At 42.6% G+C, this 21,012-nt stretch overlaps 1 protein-coding gene across 1 annotated transcript; it reads left to right on the top strand.

Annotated features, from left to right (window-relative positions):
- The first annotated feature begins 558 nt into the window (after window positions 1-558).
- On the top strand, window positions 559-4,372 carry LOC148040082 (uncharacterized). Its single transcript, XM_087666044.1, has 4 exons — window positions 559-1,096; window positions 1,516-2,364; window positions 3,988-4,063; window positions 4,202-4,372. The coding sequence occupies exons 1-4, from the start codon at window positions 911-913 to the stop codon at window positions 4,216-4,218; spliced, it is 1,128 nt and encodes a 375-aa protein (XP_087522170.1). The 5' UTR covers window positions 559-910; the 3' UTR covers window positions 4,219-4,372.
- The last annotated feature ends 16,640 nt before the right edge of the window (window positions 4,373-21,012 follow it).

Below are 21,012 nucleotides of genomic sequence, written 5' to 3'. Positions count from 1 at the left end.
TCAATTAAGGAATGAACTCCATTTGTTCCTTCATGTTCAGTGCATCTAGAAAAAAATTGTGTGCTACATCGCTAAATAAGCCCCGCTTCCCCTTAAGTTGCACCTTGGTTGCCTCAGCCTTAAGTCTTTCCTGCTCTCCCATGTAAGCTTCCACCTCCTTTAATAACTGTTGGCCGATGTGCCCATCTTTAGGGTCACTAGCTAGGCATTGCATTAGCGCTCTTTTGAATCTCTTCCCCTGGGCTTCCATACACATGTGCCACCATGCTTTTAGCTTACCCATTTTTGTGGGCTAGCATTGTTATTCCGTATACGATAGCCCTCCCATCTTTCAATAGGGTCATGACGCCTTGTGCTACATTCCTCCCATGTTCTGCTAAGTTGCCTAACGAAATGATGATTGTCGATCATTAATATTAATACACTTTAGTTTTCGAACAAACATCTTGCACTTAAGAAAAGAATTTGGGAAATCTCAAAGATGAAAGCAATGGCCTAACCATTCGCAACAACAACAAGCCCCCGGGCATCGAGTGGAGTGTGGCACCCTGATGTCTTCGGCCCGTGGAAAAGGTTGGGACTAGGAGGCACGCCCTTTCATGATCGATGCCATTGGAATGCCAATCTATGCAGCATGCGCAAGCAATTACGCCACAGGCGGTCTGGCACCCGATCACTGGATTAATTGGCTCGCGATCACTGCATAAAATGCGTAGATGGACGACGACGTTGTATAAAATCCATGGCATGCGATGACAGAATCACGAAGGCGATTAATGGCAGGAGTTTGCAGCGCCTGCGAAAACGTTTGATCCAGATGCATTAAGTGAGCTGTACTGCTGGATCGAGAGCAAATATAAATAAGAGCGAGCATCTAGTTCACGTTATGTGCTACAAGAATTGATCCACCATGAATAGCGGCGGCGGCCAGCAGATGACCTTAGGGGCGATGTTGCTATACAACAAGTCGAGCAAACAGATATTATTGATGGAAGCGGGGAAGGAGCTAGTGGATGTGATAATGGGATTCTTGACGCTACCGATGGGGTGTGTCTTGAAGCTTTTGCAGGGGGAGAAAGGGCAGCCACAGCAGCAGGTGATGCTACATGAAGTTCTGGATCATCGCTTGTCTGGGAAAAGGGGTTCTTTTCCCTCGCTTTTCCCTTTAGTGTCCAACATCATAAGCTTCTGCACCAAAGTATCGCAGACACCTCTAGCTGGGGGGGGGGGGGGGGGGGGGGGGGGGGGGGGCGGGTGGTGGTGGTGTGCAACCCCCTGCTAGCTAGATATATGATTGAGCCAACAGCCCCCTGCCCCCAACCGCACCTATCTAGGTTTACGATGCCTCCCAAGCAGAAGCCCGTGATGTTGAACACTGCAGAGGAAAAACCAAGGGAGGCGACAGCTTTTCCCACACAGGAGAATGTCTAAAACTTCTTGTGAAAGCTCGACCTTGTCCTAGTTCACAATGTGAGGATTATAGTGGGAATTTGCCTAAAACTTCTTTGTGCGCAGGGGACTGCATTAAGCGGAGGGGAGAATGTGCAGAATATAGGAGGAGGAGATCAGACCTACATGAAAGGCGCAGGTACAAGCAAGGGTGGCGGCGGCGCGGCTATGGCGGGCATGACGAATCTGTACGAGTGCGTGGAGAAGCTGGAGGAAGGGCGGTTCCTGCAGGCGTGTGCGTCGAAGCGCTGTTTGCTGGAGCCTCGCCCGGCGATCCCTTGGGGCGGCAGAATGGCGCAGCTCCTTAATCCGGGCGGATCCTGCTCCTCCTCCTCCTCGTATAATATTCACGACATGGGCAGCGGCGCTGCCAGCTTGCTCTTCTGTTGCATGTCCGGCCCCTGCGAGTTCATCTCCTCTCGCGCCGATCAGAAGTGCCCCAAGCATAAGAAGCGGATGGACACCACCTGCAAGCTCATCAGTAACAATAATAATATTAGCACTATGCAGGATATCCATGGCGGCGGCGCAGATCACCTCCCCCTAGAATATACCATGCCTCTCGCCCAGTCGCCCAAAGCGGCGGCAGCCTCCAGCAGGCGTGCTTCGGGCCAGCTGGAATCAGAGCACCAGCAGCCGCTAACTCACGATCAGAGACAGCTGCTCAATTCGAGGGCCGGCAATATGAATAAGGCCGTCAAGACGCCATCACCGTCTTGCCCGATCACCAGCAGTGCTGCAACAGCAGCTGGGGCGTCTGATGGGTTTGTGAAACCGGACGTGACATTCATGATCACGAATGCGTTTGAGATATTCCCGAGCTCCACCATCAACTCATTGGTGAGATTGCCGTCGCTTCGGTCGGAGAAGCTGGGCGATTTGGATACCCTCGACATCTCTGTGGGGAGCGAGGAGGCCAGTCACTCACTCACTCACTCTCTCTCTCTCTCTCTCTCTCTCTCTCTCTCTCTCTCTCTCCATATACGATACAACATAGTTGTTGAAGTGTGCATGCAATCTTATTTGTGGTCTTACATATGCACACCTAGAACTCTATGTTGGTGCATATGGAACTTCCTATGCACACAAAAAGCATAAAAGCCAAGCCAACTTACTTGCATATATGTTGTGCATTACATAGCACCATACTTTGAAAAGGCTTACTACACATTTTTATTCATAGAGGAACCTCAAACTTAATCTTTAATAGGTTTCCGAAGGTCTCCTTTATCAAACCACAAACCTTCTTTTGAAAAGTTTAGAGGCTTCTTTTTCTTAATTTATTGTCTTGATACTAAAACTTGGTTTTTCATGAGTTTTCATGAATACATGGCTATGGCTATAAGTTACTAGATTGTTCTTCCTCATGTGATGATGAAGACAATCTTGTAATTTGTATGAAGGAGGCCTACAAATTCATGATGTTATTTCCTTAAAGGCTCAACTATATGAGGAGATAACAAGCTTGACAACAATCTTACTTTGGTGCTCAAGAATGTACATCAAAGATTCATTTAAGGATTACAATCCTTCAAAATCCTTTCTCATATCTAGTCGAAAATGTTTTGAGGTTAAGGTGTGTGAGAGGTTATGTAGCTATACACTTACAATCACTCACATGTTCAAATGATATATTGACTACAAATTTTCTCACTCATTGGAGTTTGAAGAGGTGACTTTCCTCACACATTTAAAGAGGCCACATGAGGAAGCCAAACATATATATTCCTAGACATTACCAAGATGTGATACATCTCCAAAACATTGAGCTAGTGCAAGATGCAAGATAAAGGGGAGTACCAGTACCCACTTTATACATGCATGGAGCAAGATGAGGGTGGTATTTACCCCCACATTCTCTGCATCTTGAATTTCTCTAACTTCTCTATCTTTAGACATCTAAGTAGTAAGCTTTATAAGTGAACATCTAAAAGTTTACAAGATGCTTAACGAGAGAGAGAGAGAGAGAGAGAGAGAGAGAGAGAGAGAGAGAGAGAGAGAGAGAGAGAGAGAGAGAGAGAGAGAGAGAGAGAGAGAGAGAGAGAGAGAGAGAGAGAGAGAGAGAGAGAGACACACACACACAGAGCCAAGTATATATGCACATTCTTTCAAAGAGCTAGACATGCCTCATGACAGCTAGCCATTCTTATTCTATTACACATTCACCATTGCATGAGTATCTACATATACTTGTGTCTGTATGTGTTTTTGCTTCCCTTCATTTTGAAATAGATAAAGATTCTATAGTTTTATTCAATGATAGTTGAATCATACCAATTGCTATTGAAAAATGCTTTAGCATACATGTTTTAGATTGTAAAAATTTCCCCATATGATATTACAATAATCCCTAAAAATAATTGACTGCCTTTTGTAAATAACAATTGTTATTTGAAGTAAGCATGGTTTTGTAGCCCTTATGTATGTGCCATGTAGATATGTATGTGGATGCTTTGAGATATGCCATAAAGTATATCATACTATCCATATTAATATCATGCTATATTTTGACATTAAGATATCCATTATGTTATACAGGTTTTACAACTTTTGAAAGCTTCAATGGTCTCCACAAACATTCTCAATGATGTTTTTTCTAAGTATTGCAAAAAAGGTAAACTTAGTGCTTGCAATTTAGAAAACTACTCACACTACTTTTGTGATACATATTCTTATTTATTAATTTTATAACATGAACTATCACATATTATTGGTTCTTAAGTGATGTACCTTTATTATTAATCGATAACAGGAACTACAACATATTGAAGTGTCATTTCTTATAAAAGGTTAGAAGATCAAAGAAGCTTTGTTTGCAAGAGCCCTCTCATGTGATTTGTAAAATTTTCCTCTTGAAATGGAGATTAAGAGGTGCAATGTATTAAAAGAGATTATGGAGTTGTAAGGAACTTTTTAATAAAATACTTGCTCTTTGAGAATCTCTCTTGGAAAACTTAGAAGTACCAAGGCTAAAAGATTTGATTGTTCCAAATTGATGCATGAAAAAGCCAAAACTTCAATATTTTCGTATGTCACCTAAAGGTCAAAAAGGAGTTTAACTAGGTAAGTTTGTAGCATAAACCCTTTCAACTTTATCATATGATGGTCTTGTGCAATGTTTGTCCACATCTTTGCTTAACATTATTGAAGCCCTCATTTTCATCATAAAAGTGTGCAATAAGTCCACATATTCAATGTAAACAAGCCACTATAGCTTTCTTATAAGATGACCCAATATATTGCACAAAGATTTGTTGTTAGAATGTATCATTATTTCATACCCATCATAAGTTTTATTATGCTATCATGTTGTTGTAGAGCAAAACTAAGTTTTTGTCATACTCTTGTTGCACCTTATTGTAAAAAATTCTCCATGACTTGAAGCAAATTTATCATCTCATTTTTGGCATCACAACTAACATGCTTCAAAATTAAATAGATTAAAATTGGCATAAATCAATTGATTTCCTCTCTCTCTCTCTCTCTCTCTCTCTCTCTCTCTCTCTCTCTCTCTCTCTCTCTCTCTCTCTCTCTCTCTCTCTCTCTCTCTCTCTCTCTCTCTCTCTCTCTCTCTCTCTCTCTCTCTCTCTCTCTCTCTCTCGTGTGTATGTGTGTCCATGTGTATGCATATAGACGTGTGCATATGTGTGGGTGTACATGAGAATATATGTGTGTCCTTTAGCTCTCATAATTTAGAAGTCGATGGTGATTATTATATTTATATTCTATGGTGCTTTAATCATCCAAGCCATTGAGAATGCTGAGGACTTCTCGACATGTTTGATTCTCTTGATATATTTCATGATGGTTTGACTTTTATCATAGTCATTATTAAGGAATGCTTAATTTTAGGGGTGGTCTTCTTATCACATTTAGTTTTCCTAATATATCCATAAATGTTACTCATAGGAGGATCACTTTGTGAAAATGGTTAACCAATGCATTTTTCCTTTTTGCATATTATGTTTGGCACATTGATGACGGTTTATGCACATATCATCATGCACATTTTGGATGGAAGTAGCAATAGTGAGAAAAATCCATTGTAGATGGTGTGATGCACTACTCCTCTCCTTAGGGTTAATACTAGGCTTAACTACCAGTGACACTATAGGCTTTTAGATGGCCATGGTGTCCTTGTTGAAAGCTATTACTATTCTAACATTACTGGTGGCAAGGTGGATGCACTTTAACTCGTAGTCAACATTAGAATGAGCTTATTTTTTGAACATGCACCCCTTACCAACACTTTGCTTGTTAGGTAGCACGTGAAAGATGATAGGTAGGCTCTAAGTCTCGATAGAAACCATTAGTTTGCATTTTCCCAAGAGTCGATAGGATTGACCCCCAAACTGGCTAAGTTTTGCATTGGTTCGTTGCAATTTGGGTTGACCCATGGCAGTTTAATGTTCATGCATTAAGATATTTGAGTCGGTTGCCTCTTCAATTAGCATATCAAGGGTATATGCCTTTTGGGAGGTTACGATTATTCGCAAGTAGACTTTTACTACTACTACCTCATCCTCCTCCTCTAGTTCTGTGATGGTTGCAACTCTCACATTCTGTGGTCGTCTTATCATCGAAGGTTCATGAAGTGGATGTGGTGGAGGGTAATACTTTTTTTTATGCAACCTCCATTAAGAAAATCTATGTCCTCCCCTTCTAGGGTTTCAAGTTTCACATTTCCCATTCTACTAATATTGCGAACCTTGAAAGGTCCCAATCCCCTAAATTTTATTTTCTACTTGTGTCCTTGACAGAGTACAGCAAGACTAAGTCTCCTTGCCCAAAGTCTTGTTCTTTGACATGTTTGTCAAACCAAATCTCGCATCATGCATTTTCACTCATTAGAGCATGGGTTGTAATGAGACAAGTCTCAAATAGGTGTTCCAACTCCACTAATTGATTTGTCTATGCTTCTTGGCCCTCCCATCTCTCTTGGGCTGCTATTCTCAAGCTTGGAACAAATAACTTTACTAGTAGAATAGCTTCAGTTCTGAAGGTCAATTTGAATGGGGTCTATCCTATGGCTATTTTGTAGGCCATCCTATATGCCCACAAAGCTACCGTGAGCTTGTTGTCCTAGTCATTGCATGAGGTAGAGACTGCTTTTGTTAGGATATACCAAGATCTTGTTCATGGATTCCGCTTAACCATTAGCTTGAGGATAATATGGTGAGGACTTTCTGTGGATTATTAAGAAGGTCTATAATAGGTGAGCGATCACTTCACACTACAATAGAAACGAGGCATAGACGCGCACGTTAAACGCGCAAAGTCGGGCGCGTCTATAAATGCGTGTAAACCTGTGTGTAAATAGACGCGAATTTTGCGTCTATATATCCACGCAAATAGACGCTAATATAGACGCGCTAGCAGACGCACAATTATTTAACCACCTAAAATTAGCAATTCACATAATTGAAAAACCAAAGTTAATAATTATTTAACCACCTGAAATTGATTCTTGAGCATGCACATGTGCGCATGATAAAAACCATAGAATTAAGAATACACATTGAATCATTGAATTAAAAAAATAGAGTTAATAATTTCTTTTTCATTGCTCTCTAATGAATGGCAGTTTCTCCAGTTGACAAGCCTGATATAAGTAATTAGCGGCAAGCGACAGAAACCTTACAATTAGTAGCAAGCATTGCAATATGTATCTCGTAATTTCTCTATGTACTTGAAGATGATAAAAGATACTTCCTTTTTATTATGGAAAATTCAATGCTTGCTTTAAAATTGACTATTGATTCTTGAGTATGCACGTGTGCGCATGATAAAAAGTATAGAATTAGGAATACACATATATTGAATCAATAAGCAAATTAAGTATGTTACAGTGAATGATCCATCTCATCTTCAATGAGATCAGTCCTTGCTAAACTTTCTACTTCTAGGTCTATGTTACCAAGAGGTAACGAAACAAATAAGTCTATCCCACTATCAAATGTGTTGCTATATTGCTCAATAACTTCATCAATATCATTGACAATCACATTATTGTCTTCTTTGCGTTTCCTTGAACATCATCGCAAGGTTCATCTTGTACTATATCACGCATATCATCCATTATGGTGTCATCATGCACATCATCATTATTTGTTGAATTGTCATCTGCTATCTCCATGTCGGTAATATTACCATATATTGGTTTTGAACGATTAGATATAGGGATGACATACCACCATCGGTTATTGTTTACCATTGGATGATACACAACCTGTATTTGAAAAACAAAAGCAAAAAACTTAAGTACTTATTATATTGTGTATATGTATCACATGTATACATATTAAAAAATTAGCCTTTGCATATATACATGCTTGCATTGTTGAGGTAGTACTAATGTGTCATTCTTGTTTTGGTGAAATTTTGTAGAGTCAATGATTACAAAACCACTTGGATGACGTCTGATTGTGCAATGCTCACCATTTGTTACCACTTCACATCCAGTATATATATAAAGAATCGCCTGAAGTCAAGCTTCAGAATATCTTGGATCAAGCCACAATAACCTTCCATGGTACCATTGGCAGCCTCGAAGTGAGCAAGGACACCACAATCTTGGGTATTTCTCTTTTCATCTATATGTTGAGTTCGAAGATGTTTACCCTCACACCAAAGTGCATTGAATAATGTGCACTAGTAGTAAAAGATAAAAGATCAAACATATCAACTTATTTATATAAAATAAAACTTATAGAAACAAATTAATTGATAGTATGTCTCACCTTTGATAAGCAACCTCGTGCGTATTCCCACTCTTCTTGAGATATATTAATTTCCTCCTCTTTTTCCATTCTCTCCATTTCCTCATGTAACCAATCTATGTCAATATGACGTGGGAGCGCATTTGGATGATCTGGAAATGACGCATTACGTCCATATCTAGTGCAAAATTCTTGTCTTTCGCTTTTTCTTCTTGCCCTTGCTTCATTATGTAGTGTCACCCATTTGCTCATAACATCACTATTGAGCACACAAAAACTATTTAACTTACGAAGTTCTTCTTTTGTTAGCACTTTACTCGTTCCTTTTCCTTGAGGTACTATAGAGGTCATCCTCAAGTCTTCATCATCTTTCCATAGTCGTGGTTGATAGGGATCCACTTCAGCAAGATATTCAAAGATATAAACAAGGGATGATTGCACTAACCAACCCTCAGCCATGCTTCCCTCAGGCCGTGCTTTTTACCTCACAAAATCTTTCAAGGTTTTCATGAAGCGCTCAAGAAAAAACATCCACCTTACATGAACTGCCCTACAAAGTGCGATCTCATCAATCAAATGTACGAGTAAATGTAATTGAGTAGTCAAAATGGATCGAGAAAAAATTTCCTCCACCAAACAAACCACCTCAATAGATAATACTCGAGCATCTTGCAATGTATTTGGATCAATTTCCTTCGAGCTCACGTATCTGTCAAGATGTATTTGAGAATTGTTTATTTTTGTGTAGAAATTCAAAGATATATAATGAAAAAATACAATGTATACACACCTCACAAGCTCTCCCATCTTGTAAATGATATCACGTACATCTTTGGAGGCACAATGGGATATGCTAGTAGGAAGTACGAACTAAATGTAAACAATATTCATAGATGCAAATGATTAGTTGAGGAAAAAGTCATCATACCCCAAATTTTACACATAGTTACGCCACTAATTACTATATTCATGGTTAGAGATACTCTTACTTGAATCATTTTGTGCCAATCGTGGGACTTCAAACCAAATAGTTGCTCCACATCTCTTTTCTTTTTCTTTATGAAGGCTCCCTTGAAACATCTCATACATCCTGTGGGTGTTTGAAAGCTATATATTTGTTCCTTCACTATTTTTTCCTCGTTCTTTGACAATATCCAAGGTGCATGGGGTAGCTCAATCTTTCCTCTGGGTCCAATGTGTGGCCAGGCTCGTCTCATGCGACCAATGTTACGTAAATCCTCCCTTACATTAACTGAATCGCGAGCCCCTATCAAGTGATCCCATAATGTAGATACAACATTTTTGAATATGTGCATGGGGTCCAACAGGTGATTGATCTTGAGTTCAGTCTAGTACAGAAGATGAAAGAATATAGAGAACCTAACAAACAAACAATATATTATGTAAACAATTCATCATGCCAAATACTTTAAAGTCAATCGAGAGAAATGCACTTCTTACCGGCTCATGCCATGTGGAGGGTGGCTGTGTCGGCATTAATCCATCTCTCCTTCCAATCTCGAATGGTTAGAGATTGTGGAGTCATTCCATTAGTAGGGAGAACATATTTGGGATGGTCAATAGGAAGAAATCGATGATGATTGTCGTAGATAACCTTCTTTAAACGTGCCGGCCTAGAGGAAACTAGAGAGGGACCGCAAATAGGACATGCATGATATCCTGACATGGTTAAACCTGAAAAAACAAGTGAATTAATAAAATGCAATTGATTCAAGTCTTGAATTTCAAATATAGAGTTATATACATGTACCTGAACACTCTCCATATCCTGGAAAGTCGTGCATGGTCCACAACAACATGGCCTTCAATGTGAAATCTCTAGAGGATGCAGATGCACTTGTATCTTGTACCTCAATACCTTCCCATAACATTTCTAACTCTTCAATCAAAGGCTCTAAGTAAATGTCCATGTTTTTTACCTTGTGCTTTCTAGGAATCAGAAGGGATAACATCACATGTCCCTTTTTAATTGCCATGGATGGAGGAATATTATAGTTCACCAATACCACTGGCCATACACTGTATGATGTGCTTTTGATGCCAAATGGATTGATTCCATCCATACCTAAACCAAATCTCAAATTTCTTGCTCTTCTTTGAAAACAGGCCACAAATTATCTATATGTTGCCATGCAGGTGTGTCTGCAGGGATCCTCCATTTTCCATCACTTGAACGATGACTAGTATGCCATGACATGAGCTTTCCAATAGACTTACACTTGAACATAAGTTTTATACGTGGAACAATCAGAAAATGTCACAAAACCTTACGAGGCACATCCATTGACTTCATCTCCACTTCGTATCTTGATTCGCCACAAACAGGACACTCTCGTGCGAACTCATGAATCCCACGAAATAAGACACAATCATTGACACATGCATGGATCTTGACATAATCGAGGCCTCCCAGAGATGTCAAGTAATGTCGTGCTTGCTCTCTCTTAGTTGGCAATTTGTTTCCTTTTGGAAGCATTTGTGATAATAACCTACATATATTTTAAAAGTGAGTTAAAAAACCACCAACATATATTTCTATCTGATTTCAAAATAGAATTAACAATTAATATTATGATTCATATATAAGCCAAACTGAATTGATACCTACTTCAATAACGCATCCAAACTGACATTACTCCATCCATAAATTGTTTGCAAGTTAAGTATCTCGAGGGATGCACGAAGAACGGAGTACGTACAACCTTCATACAACGGAGTAGATGATGCTACATATAGTGGATCATCTGGCTTCGTAGAGTGACCTTCTCCCTGAACCGGTTGTGAAAATAGATGGTGTACCATGTTGTCCAGAATCTCATCCTCTACGACTTGATGGGGCATTTCATGAGGACTACTATCATGGTCGTCAGTCTCTACTCTTCTTGAAGACTCTGCCTCCTCACGTCGACGTTTTGCACCCTCTCGATGCCCGGGAGGGAGCATCTGAGGATGTGGCACCGCATCCTACTCAACCACAAAAGGGAGTTTCATGTACGTTGATATATAATTCCCGTAACATAGACTGGCAATCTTAGTGGTTTAAAAAAACAATGAATACCAGTGATTTTTCTTGGTCCCATTCTCCATACAAGCTGAGGTGTGACATTGCAATTCGATGTGCTCGAAAAATACACCCTCGACAACGATCACACATACATTTAATTTTTCGTTGTAGCCATGCATCTCGATTATGAAGACGCAATGTTTCATCCTCACTTGAGGATGTGCTCATTGACTCACCAGCTTGCACCGCACTAGGTGATGACGACGTCAATGTGATTAAACCTAATTCATGATAACATCAAAATATTTGTCATTCATATGTTTACATAAGATCTTAATTTTAAATACACAAAAATCATCATCTTAAAACTTATCTTAACTTATCAAAACTTAAGAAGAATTCACTATCAAAACTTATCTTAAAAACAAAAAATGATGATAAATCCCAAATGCACGTCTACATCCGCGTCTACCTACGCGTCTATTTTCGCGTCTATATTCACGTCTATCTGAACAATAGACGCACATATATACGCAAAAATAGACGCACACGTCAAAATTCAAACCATACTTAAATCATTTCTTTTCAAACTGCGCCTTTCCTTTCCTATGTTTTTTGCTGTTCTGAAGCTTGATTTTAGCCGACATGCAGTCTCTTCATGCCTCACCTCCTCATGACTCACCTCTTCTTTCATTTCAAACACACAAGAAGGGAAAAAGGAAAGCCAAGGAGAGGAAGAAAGAGAGAACAAGAAAGAGGAGAACAAGAAGAAGCAGCAAGCAAGCAAACAAGCATCAAGGGAGGGTAACTTACCAAGGAGAGGAAGAAGGAGAAGGAGAAGCGCCACCACCCACCACACCAAATACCCAAGGTGACTCTCTCTCTCTCTCTCTCTCTCTCTCTCTCTCTCTCTCTCTCTCTCTCTCTCTCTCTCTCTCTCTGTTTCTCTCTTCCTCTCTCTGCTCTGTCTGTGTATTTAGGATTTGTGATTCCATTATGTATTGCATTATGTAAATCGTCAATGGCTGTCGTCGGCCTAAAATCGACCGACCAAGCGCGTCTGCTAGCGCATCTACGTCTCAGTGTAGACGCGGACATAGACGCGCAAAAATGTCTCCTCTCAGAGCATCTGAGAGCGCGTGTGCTGGCGCGTGTGCTCTGCAATGTACACGCGATGTACAGAAGGTTGACCTGCAGTCTACACGCGATTATAGACGCGCATTGACCTGGGATGCGCGTATGTGCTGCATGTTAGATGCGCAAATAGACGCGATAGACAGAAGATGAACTCTGCAACGCGTCTGAGAGCGCGTCTAACCTGCAATGTAGATGCGGGGATACACGCGCCAGGTCTCCCAGTTCTGATATTAAACAATATATTTTTGCAATGATGAATGTGACCAATCCCATGTTTGTGTTTATCAGTTTTCTTTGTTTAAGAGAAGCATTAGCACTTAAGTGTTCTGCTCGATGTCTAAAGAAAGCTCTTTGAAAATGTAGGAAATATATGATTTTTTGTATGCAAATAAATTTGTCTTTTTCTTGTGTTTTTTTTTTTGCAGATGTCGTATCCTGGTTCATCTAGCAATGACCTAGATGTGGATCGCATGAATGATACATTGGCCTCCTTTGGCAAGGGGGTCAATGCATTTTTTGGAGGTTTTCCTAGTAGGGAAGACTTCATGGGAGAGATGACCAAACACCTTGGCCACTCTCCCACAGCGGACGAGGTGTTCAGTGTCATGTCTGGGACACCTCTAGCGTCTTTGCCTGGCACTACTTCCCAGACTCCACATGCAGGTACTCCACATACAGGTACTCCATATGCAGGTACTCCATTTGAAGGTACTCCACGTGCATCAGCTGAAGCACAAGCATCTACAAAAGCACGTGCATCTGCAGAAGCTCATGTGTCCAGTGAGGCAGAGGGCAGTCGACAGAGAGGGAGAAAGGAGAGTTGAGGGGGAGGACGAGGGTTGTGTGGGGGTTGCCTAGGAGGTGGCGAGCGATCACTCTCACCAGTAGATCATGTAGAGGAGGTTGTACGCCATTACTATAGAGTTACAAATGCCGGTGGCATCTTTCATGATGATGAGGGAAGGGATGTAATGGCGTACATGAGGAGCGTCGTGCATGCGACGTATAAAGATTGTTTCATTGCCTTCAAAAATCAGAAAAGCGGCTTGTGGCAGGAGGTATTGAGGGCAGTCCATAGGAGGTACCCAAATCTTGAGGATCAGCGATTCTCAGATGATTGGGGATGTACAAAAGTGAGGGATATGCTTCACAACAAAAGATCCCACCTCATGACGCGGGCCAGTGAATCACTGCGGAGGCTGGAGGAGGGGTGTGGAGCCTACAGCCAACCACCTATGTGCCACCGCGTAGAGTGGAAGAAAGCCAAGAAGAAAGCATCTGAGAAAGTGAAGAGTCGCCAGCACGTAGAGGCGTGACGGATCCAAATGAAAACAATGGGATCGTTGCATTACGAATCAGGCGGCAGAGAGTCATGGGAGGCAGAGTTTGTAAGTATATTTTGATTTCTAGTTTTTTAAAATTTATATTTCTTTAAATTCTTTATATATTTTAGTCTAATATATTGTGACGTCTAATTGTTTGTATATCTCTAAATGTTTTGCAGACTACCATCGTTGGTAGGACACCTACCCCTAGAGAGGTAGGTTACCATTGAGGCCATAACCACGCAACGACATGACTTCACTTTTATGAGGAGAGTCTCATCACTGAGGACCAATACAACCGGTCCATGAGGATTCGACAGCCAGAGGAGGTATGTTTTTCTTACTTTCCTATTAAAAGTATAACTAATTATAACTTTTTCTCCACCTTGTCTATGTAAGCAACCCTGATCTTTTGTGTGTGTAGGCGAACCCGAATGTGGAGCACAGCGAGGAGGGGGATAGCGACGCTAGTAGCCATGGTGGTACTAGCGAGGATGTTTCCTCTTCAGATTCGTAGAGGAGCACCTTACCTCCTCATGAGGCCTTCTTTTCTTGTATATGTATGATATCTCTTTGAGCCTACTGCTTGCGGCCACGCTTTAGGTCACAAGCACTCAAAACTTCCCTTGTAAATGCTTTGATATATAATGAATACATGGACTTTTACTTTCAATTCTCGTGCCCATAAGATACATTGTCTTTTTCCCAAATACACAATCTGATGTATGGGAGGGGGAAAAAAAAAAACCAAAGAGCATGTGGTTGCTTTTTAGTTTTTTTTTTCCAGTTCTGTTTTGCGCATCTATCAACGCGTCTAAATTGCAGGTAATTCGCATTTATTCGCGCGTCTATAATGCAGACTACACGCGCTTATACACGCACTGCATAATTCAAATTAAAAAAGAAAATTAAATACCTTTTTTTAAATGACATTTTTTGTTTTCCGTTCGCGTCTATCAGTGCTTGTAAAAGCGCGTCTAGAAGCGTGTCTATATGCGCGTGTATTTGTGCGTCTATTTCGCGTCTATTTGTGCGTGAAAATTCGTCGATACATGCGATTATAGACGTGGAATGATAGACGCACAAATAGACGGGCGGATAGACGCGCCCATAAGTTTTTCTCTATATTCAAAAATTGCATCTAAATGTGCGTGTATGAGGCCTTTTTGTTGTAGTGTCAATGATGAGGTGTGTGCCTTGGTCACTAACCAACTCTATGGGGCAACCAAACCATGAGATTACTTGCTCTCAAAGGAACTTGGCCATGATCCTGGCATCATTTTTACGAGTTCCTTGAGCTTTTGTCTATTTTGTGAGACAATTTATAGTAAGAATGATGTACTTGGCTTGAGAGTATTATGCCGCAAGGCTGATTGGACCAATAAAGTCGATTCCCCATTTTTCGAATGGTTGGCACATGATCACCAAGATCAACTCCATTTTGTTCTTAGGGACCTTGGTCCATTGGCACTCATCATAGTGCTTCACAAACTTAGCTGCATTGCAAAATAGCATTGGCCATCACAATTGAGACTGGAGCACCTTGTGTGTTGTGGTGTCTCCACTAAAGTGTCCTCAAGCAATCCCACCATGTATTTCCTTGAGCACATCATACATTTCGTGTTCGCAAACGCGTCTCCTTAAGTGACCATCTTGTCCTAACCAATACAATTGACTTGTACAACTGATAGGGTTGGATTTTCAAGATCAGTCTCCTTAACCTAGCTTTTTTAATGGGTCATTCAAACAATCCGTTCTCTGGAATGTGAACTATGTCATCCACCCAATATGATGTAAGGTCTACTCAAAAAAAATCTTGTTCGCTGGACATTCAAAAAAGATGTGCATCTAGTGGGTCATCACTGATGCCATGTCCAACGGCTTCACCTATGGATATGCAAGACATGTGATCTACCATGTAGTGTTTTTTGCCCTTGCATACTATCCTAGAGAAGTCAAATTCCAAAAGCAAAAGTAACCATTGAACAATGCATCCTATTGTGCAAGGTTTATTCACAAGAAAAAGCAACGCTTGATGATCTGCGAAGAAGGTAAAGGATGTCGCTAGAAGATAGTGTCTAAACTTCTTTACGACAAACATCATGGCTAAAACTCCCTTCTCTATTGTTGTGGAGTAGTTCATTTCTGTATCAATGAGTTATCTACTAGCAAAGCTCATTGGATAGTCCACTATGGACTAGGTTATGTTCACCAGGTTGGCACAAAACTGCCCCCATGACAAACTTTGATGCATCAATGTGCACATGGAAGGTAATGGACCAATCTAGGACTCTTAAGTTAGGAGTTGACGTTAGAGCCGGTTTAAGCCTTTCATAGGCTTGTTGACATTCTTTGGTCCACTTGAACACTATAAATAGCTTGTTGAAGGGTCTACCAATCAATGCATAGTTTAGCACAAACCATCGGCAGTATCTTGTGTGGCCTAAGAAGCATTGAACTCCCTTGAAGTTGATCGATGGGGAAATGTCTACAATTAACTTGATTTTTGTAGAGCCTGTGGTTATCCCATTCCTCAACATGATGTGCCCAAAAATACAGCAGTACTTCAACTGGCCCTTTAAGGGATTCAGTGAGAGATCGTATTATCGATAGCATTCAAAGACTATTTGTAGCTTGTCCAAGTGCTCTTCCTAATTCGTGTAGATGCACAAGTCATCAACAAAGACTTCCAATCTTTTTCTAAGCATGTCCTTGAAGATGACGCACGTGAGACACTAAAAGGTAGCAAGGGCATTGGTTAGCCCAAATGGCATGACCATGTAGGCAAACACCCCCCATTTGGTGGCAAATGCCATCTTGTGCCTATCATGCGGATGGACTTGCACTTTGTTATAGCCTAAAAATCCATACAAAAATTATACGTTTCCTTTCCTGCCACTCTCTCTAGCATGTGCTCAGTGTATGGTAATGGGTATTTGTCTCTCTTTGTAGCTGTGTTAACCTTCGTATAGTTTATGCACACTCAAATCTTCCCATTCTTTTTCATGACTATGACTATGGGCGATACCCATACTGTGTGCTTGTGGGAGCTTTCGCTCAACCGCCAAGACCCACGGACCGCTTATTGTTTCAAGCGTTCCAAGTGAGCTCTAATGGCTATCTCTCACCTAGCCAACACGCCTTCGATCCTATGAGTGTAGTGAGCTTACCTTGATGCTTGATCGAGTACCCTCCTCTCTCTTGCACTCCGGTAGCTCCACAATTCTTAATGCTAGCTCAAGCATCCTCAAGCCTCCTCCATCTCCAAGCTCCATCCTCCATAGCCGCACGCGCAAGAGAAGAGAAGGGAAGAGAAGAGAAGAAGAGGAGAGGAGATGGTGAAGAGCTTCACCCTCTTGATCCCTCACTCTCACACACACTCACTCCCTCACACTCTCACACTCCCTCTCTCAAGAGCACACACAAGCAAGAAGGAGAGAAGAAGAGAGGAAAAAGAAGACTCTTTTTGCCACACACCAAAGAATGAGCTTCTCATTCACTTTTCAACTTTATATACAAAGCCCTAAATCCTTTTTGAGCGATCATCCCCTTTTCCCTCTTTTACATGGCCGGCTTTAGCCTAGGCCCTTTTTCCCATTTCCCACCATTCTAATTTATCCTATTCCCCACTAATGCGTACACTTTGCACAGGAGTGAGCCTGGCACTCTTTTACAAAGATTCGGGGGCGCTTCCGCATTTTAATTCTTTTATTGCCTCGGGCCGACATCGAAGCTTTCTGAGGGTCATGCCCGAACATTTGAATTTTTCAGGGATTGGCTCCCGGTCAAGGTGCCTTTTTTTGCTTTTATCTTGCGTCTTTTTTGCTATTTTCATTTTTTCCATTTTTCGCTCCTCTGTGCTATGGGAACACGGTAACATTACCCCCCTCCTAGCCAAGTGCCAGTTCCATGGCACTGCGGTGGGACGTAGTGGCTGGTTAGGTCGGCTGCTAGGCGAAATAAGTAGGTGGGTGGTTGGGGGAATGATAGGTGATGGAGGTTGGGGACGATGACCAGGAAAGATTCCAGCGTGCTTTAGGCTCCATGAAGATACTCGGCATCTTTCACACTGTTGTGGTGCCCCTTATGTATCCATCGTCTTTTGAGTATCAAAAATGCTTGAAGCAATAAGCAATCCCTTAGGAGGATGGTATTGGAGAGATTTATTCTGGAGAGACCCCCCGAACGCTATTTGTCTTGAAAACCTGTGGCTTTGATTGAAGATCCTTGTCTTTGAGTTGAAGGTCTTCAGTTTTGAGTTGAAGGTCTTCAGGCTTGTGGAATCAATAAGCGATCCGTGGATCTTGAGGTATTGGGCATGGATCTTTGGACGATGAGGTTCCAAGATCTATGCCAATGGCAGTTCTACCTTGACTTGGTTTGATCATGGTGGCCATCAGTAGAGGCAGATGGCTAGATGCCGGCACATGAAAAGAAGTTTGGGTCATTAAAGGGTGCCGTGGGTGATCTTCTTCCACAGGTAGCCATTTCTTGAGAGTCGAACATAACCTGCAAGAAAAGTTTTGCACTCCCTAAGGGGTGTGTTTGCTCGCCGTGTAGTGTGTGGTGCTCGTGGCAGTGGAACTGGGAGATGGGTCTAACCTTGGGTAAGCCCTTGGTAACGACCCACACTTGAGGACCCAGTTCGTGCTTCGTTGGAGGTGCAGTGCAAGTCTTAGGGTGACAGGTCTGAAAGTCCTACCCTTGATGTGCCCTAAGCGTGAAGTGGGGGAGGGGACTAGGGAGAACCCTAGGTGCAGTGACTGTGGTGCTTTTTTTTTTTTTGAAATGATACATAGGAATAATTGTCTTGATCGGAATGAGGAGGAGAAGGGGGTCGGAGAGACTTGCTCAAAAACTGGCAACTTTGCATATAATCTTTCAAATTCATGCGGACATAAAGGGAGGTGGTGGAGAGGAAGGGATGGTTGCATCTAATGAATTGGCTGTCGTTCATGTCTTCTAGGAGGGCTAGGCAAAAAGAGAGAAGGAGAGTAGCCCTCATCATGAGACGAGCCATGGTGCAGTTGTCTATAGCGTTAGGGTCAAAGAATAGGGGAGACAGGCCGCGCTCTTGTGGAGTCGGGTCATGTTTAAGAAGTAGCCTAAGTAACCTAAGATCATTACAAGTGGTTATAAAAGCGGGGTCAGGACATGAGGAGAAGTCCACAAGGAAGTGCATCATAGACTCATCTAGGCTTTCTACGGTAAAAAGAAGGGCGTGCTCAAAGGATACTACAGTGGAGTTATAAATAATGGGAAAGTCATACCGCCCGTGGAGGGTGGCATCAAAATCTACCCCTACCCTTCGAGGGTACGCCATGTAGGTAGGGTCGTTCCGCTCGAATGGCAGGGTATTACAAAACGCCATCCAGGCAAGCATGCTTATGTCGCATACTCGCCTCCTCCACAGGGGTTGGCTCTTGTAGTTTTGTACAGTGTGGAGGATTTCAAAAACCTTATCTTGCCAGTAGTCGGTCGCTTCTGTGCCCCAAGAGGTTGGGGTCTTTTCCCACTCTTCTAGCCATTTTTTCCCCAACCGGCCACCGACCGCGATTACCTCATCCATCACTTTGAGCGGCAGGACCATCCGTAGACTGTTGGGTAGGAGAAAACTGAAGGGGAATGGATCCTTTCCTAGTTCCTGTACCTCCCACACCACTAGTTTTGCATGGAATCCTACGGGAAGATCATCAGGGCACGGAGGGAGAGGTGCGGACGGTAGCACGGCTGGCTTGGCTCTCAATTTTTGTCTAGCTTCCTCCACCAACTTTTTCTATCTTTCTTTAGAGACGACTTTTCTTTCCGCAGCTGGGTCCCCTTGTGGCGGCTCTTGGGCCTGCGGCGAGGGGGATTGTGGGACTACGTCTTCCCTGAATCGATTCACATCGATTTTCAGCTCTGCTTCTTCCCCCTGCCATTCTGCGTGTGCTGCTTCTTCCTCGAAACCGAGGGCGTCTATCTCCTGGAGGGTTAGGCCGGCCAGCATTAGGTATTTTCGTTGTTCATCCAAACTCAGCCTAACCTCCGCACGTAATGGTGGCATCTACAATCCAGTGTGTAGAGCTCTTCTTGCCATGTCGAGCTTTCATTGTATTGCCTCCAGTGGCTCTCCTTGCGCTGCGTGCGTGGCGTCCAGGATGGTGTCGAGGAAGGCCTTCTGTTGAGTGCTGAAGGCCACTTGGGCTACCTCTGCCTTGCTCTCCGTGATGATTTTCTCCTTTTCTGTCAGAGCAAGGCACCGCGCCAGTGTCTTCACCCTCTTTTTGTTGTGCGCAGCCCACTCCTCTGCCCTTTTGTTCATTACTTCCAAGCCCTCTCCCTATCTTAAGGTTAGCATCATGAGTTTCTGCTCATAATCCTCTAGTTCCCTGACTAGCCTCTCTTTACTTCCAAGCCCTCTCCCTGTCTTAAGGTTAGCATCATGAGTTTCTGCTCATAATCCTCTAGTTCCCTGAGTAGCCTCTCTTGTTCTCCTCTTTCAGAGGTCAGCTGATCTGTCAGGCGCTTGAGTTCCTCCTGCTGCTCCTCCATGCCTTGCTTTCTTTCTTCGTCCCTGGCATTCAGCTCCGCCACGAGTGCATCAATCTGAGCAGATTTTGCAGCAAGCTCCTGGTACTGCACTATTAGGAGCTTGTGCTCTCTTTGCATGTTTACTAACTCTTGAGTCTCGTTTTCGAGCAACTACCTCCAGTGTTCCTCCCTCTCATCCCTAGCCTTCAGTTCTTGTCTCAGATCTACAATCTCCCGCTGCTGCAAGGCTATCATTCTTGTCTTATCCAGCTGGAAGGCATCCACTGATTCCTTCTCGGCTGCCAACTCAACCACGGCTATCTTGCGTTCCTCCTCTGCTTTCTCCAATTGGGAGAGGAGCTCGGTGACTTATTCGTCGTAATTAGCCGATGGCGTCATCATTGTGTGAATGGGCAAGGTTGAGGCTTCGGCTTTTTGCTTTTTGGGCTCTTGCCTGGACTCCGCATCCATGGCTGGCCTCTTCTGTCCTATGGCCGTAGTCTCCATGCTCTGCCCTTGGCCCATCTCCTTGTTGATGAAATACTGCATCCACGCCACGAAGTTTGACACATCTGCACTAGTCGAGATGCTGGGGGTGATGGTGGTGAGTTCCGCGGAAGGTACCAAGAGGGTAGGGATCGGATGGAGCGGGGCCTTACCCTTGCCTTCAGGGACTGGAGGTGGCACAAACTTTGGCACATGTGTGCTAGACCCTGGCCCCTCTTCTCTGTGCGGGCTCAGGTTCCTTAGTTCATCTGCTCGACACTATTGTTCAATGGACCGGTGGGTGGCCTCCGCCAGGTCCTCTTCCTCCTTTCTTCGTAGCTCCTCCTCTTCCTCATCC

Source organism: Lygodium microphyllum, chromosome 2 (assembly GCF_053477565.2).
Source record: "Lygodium microphyllum isolate KBCC chromosome 2, Lygodium_microphyllum_v1.1.10, whole genome shotgun sequence".
Taxonomy (NCBI): Eukaryota; Viridiplantae; Streptophyta; class Polypodiopsida; order Schizaeales; family Lygodiaceae; genus Lygodium; species Lygodium microphyllum.
Note: the sequence above shows the minus strand (reverse complement) of the source record. Positions and strands in the feature narration are given on the sequence as shown.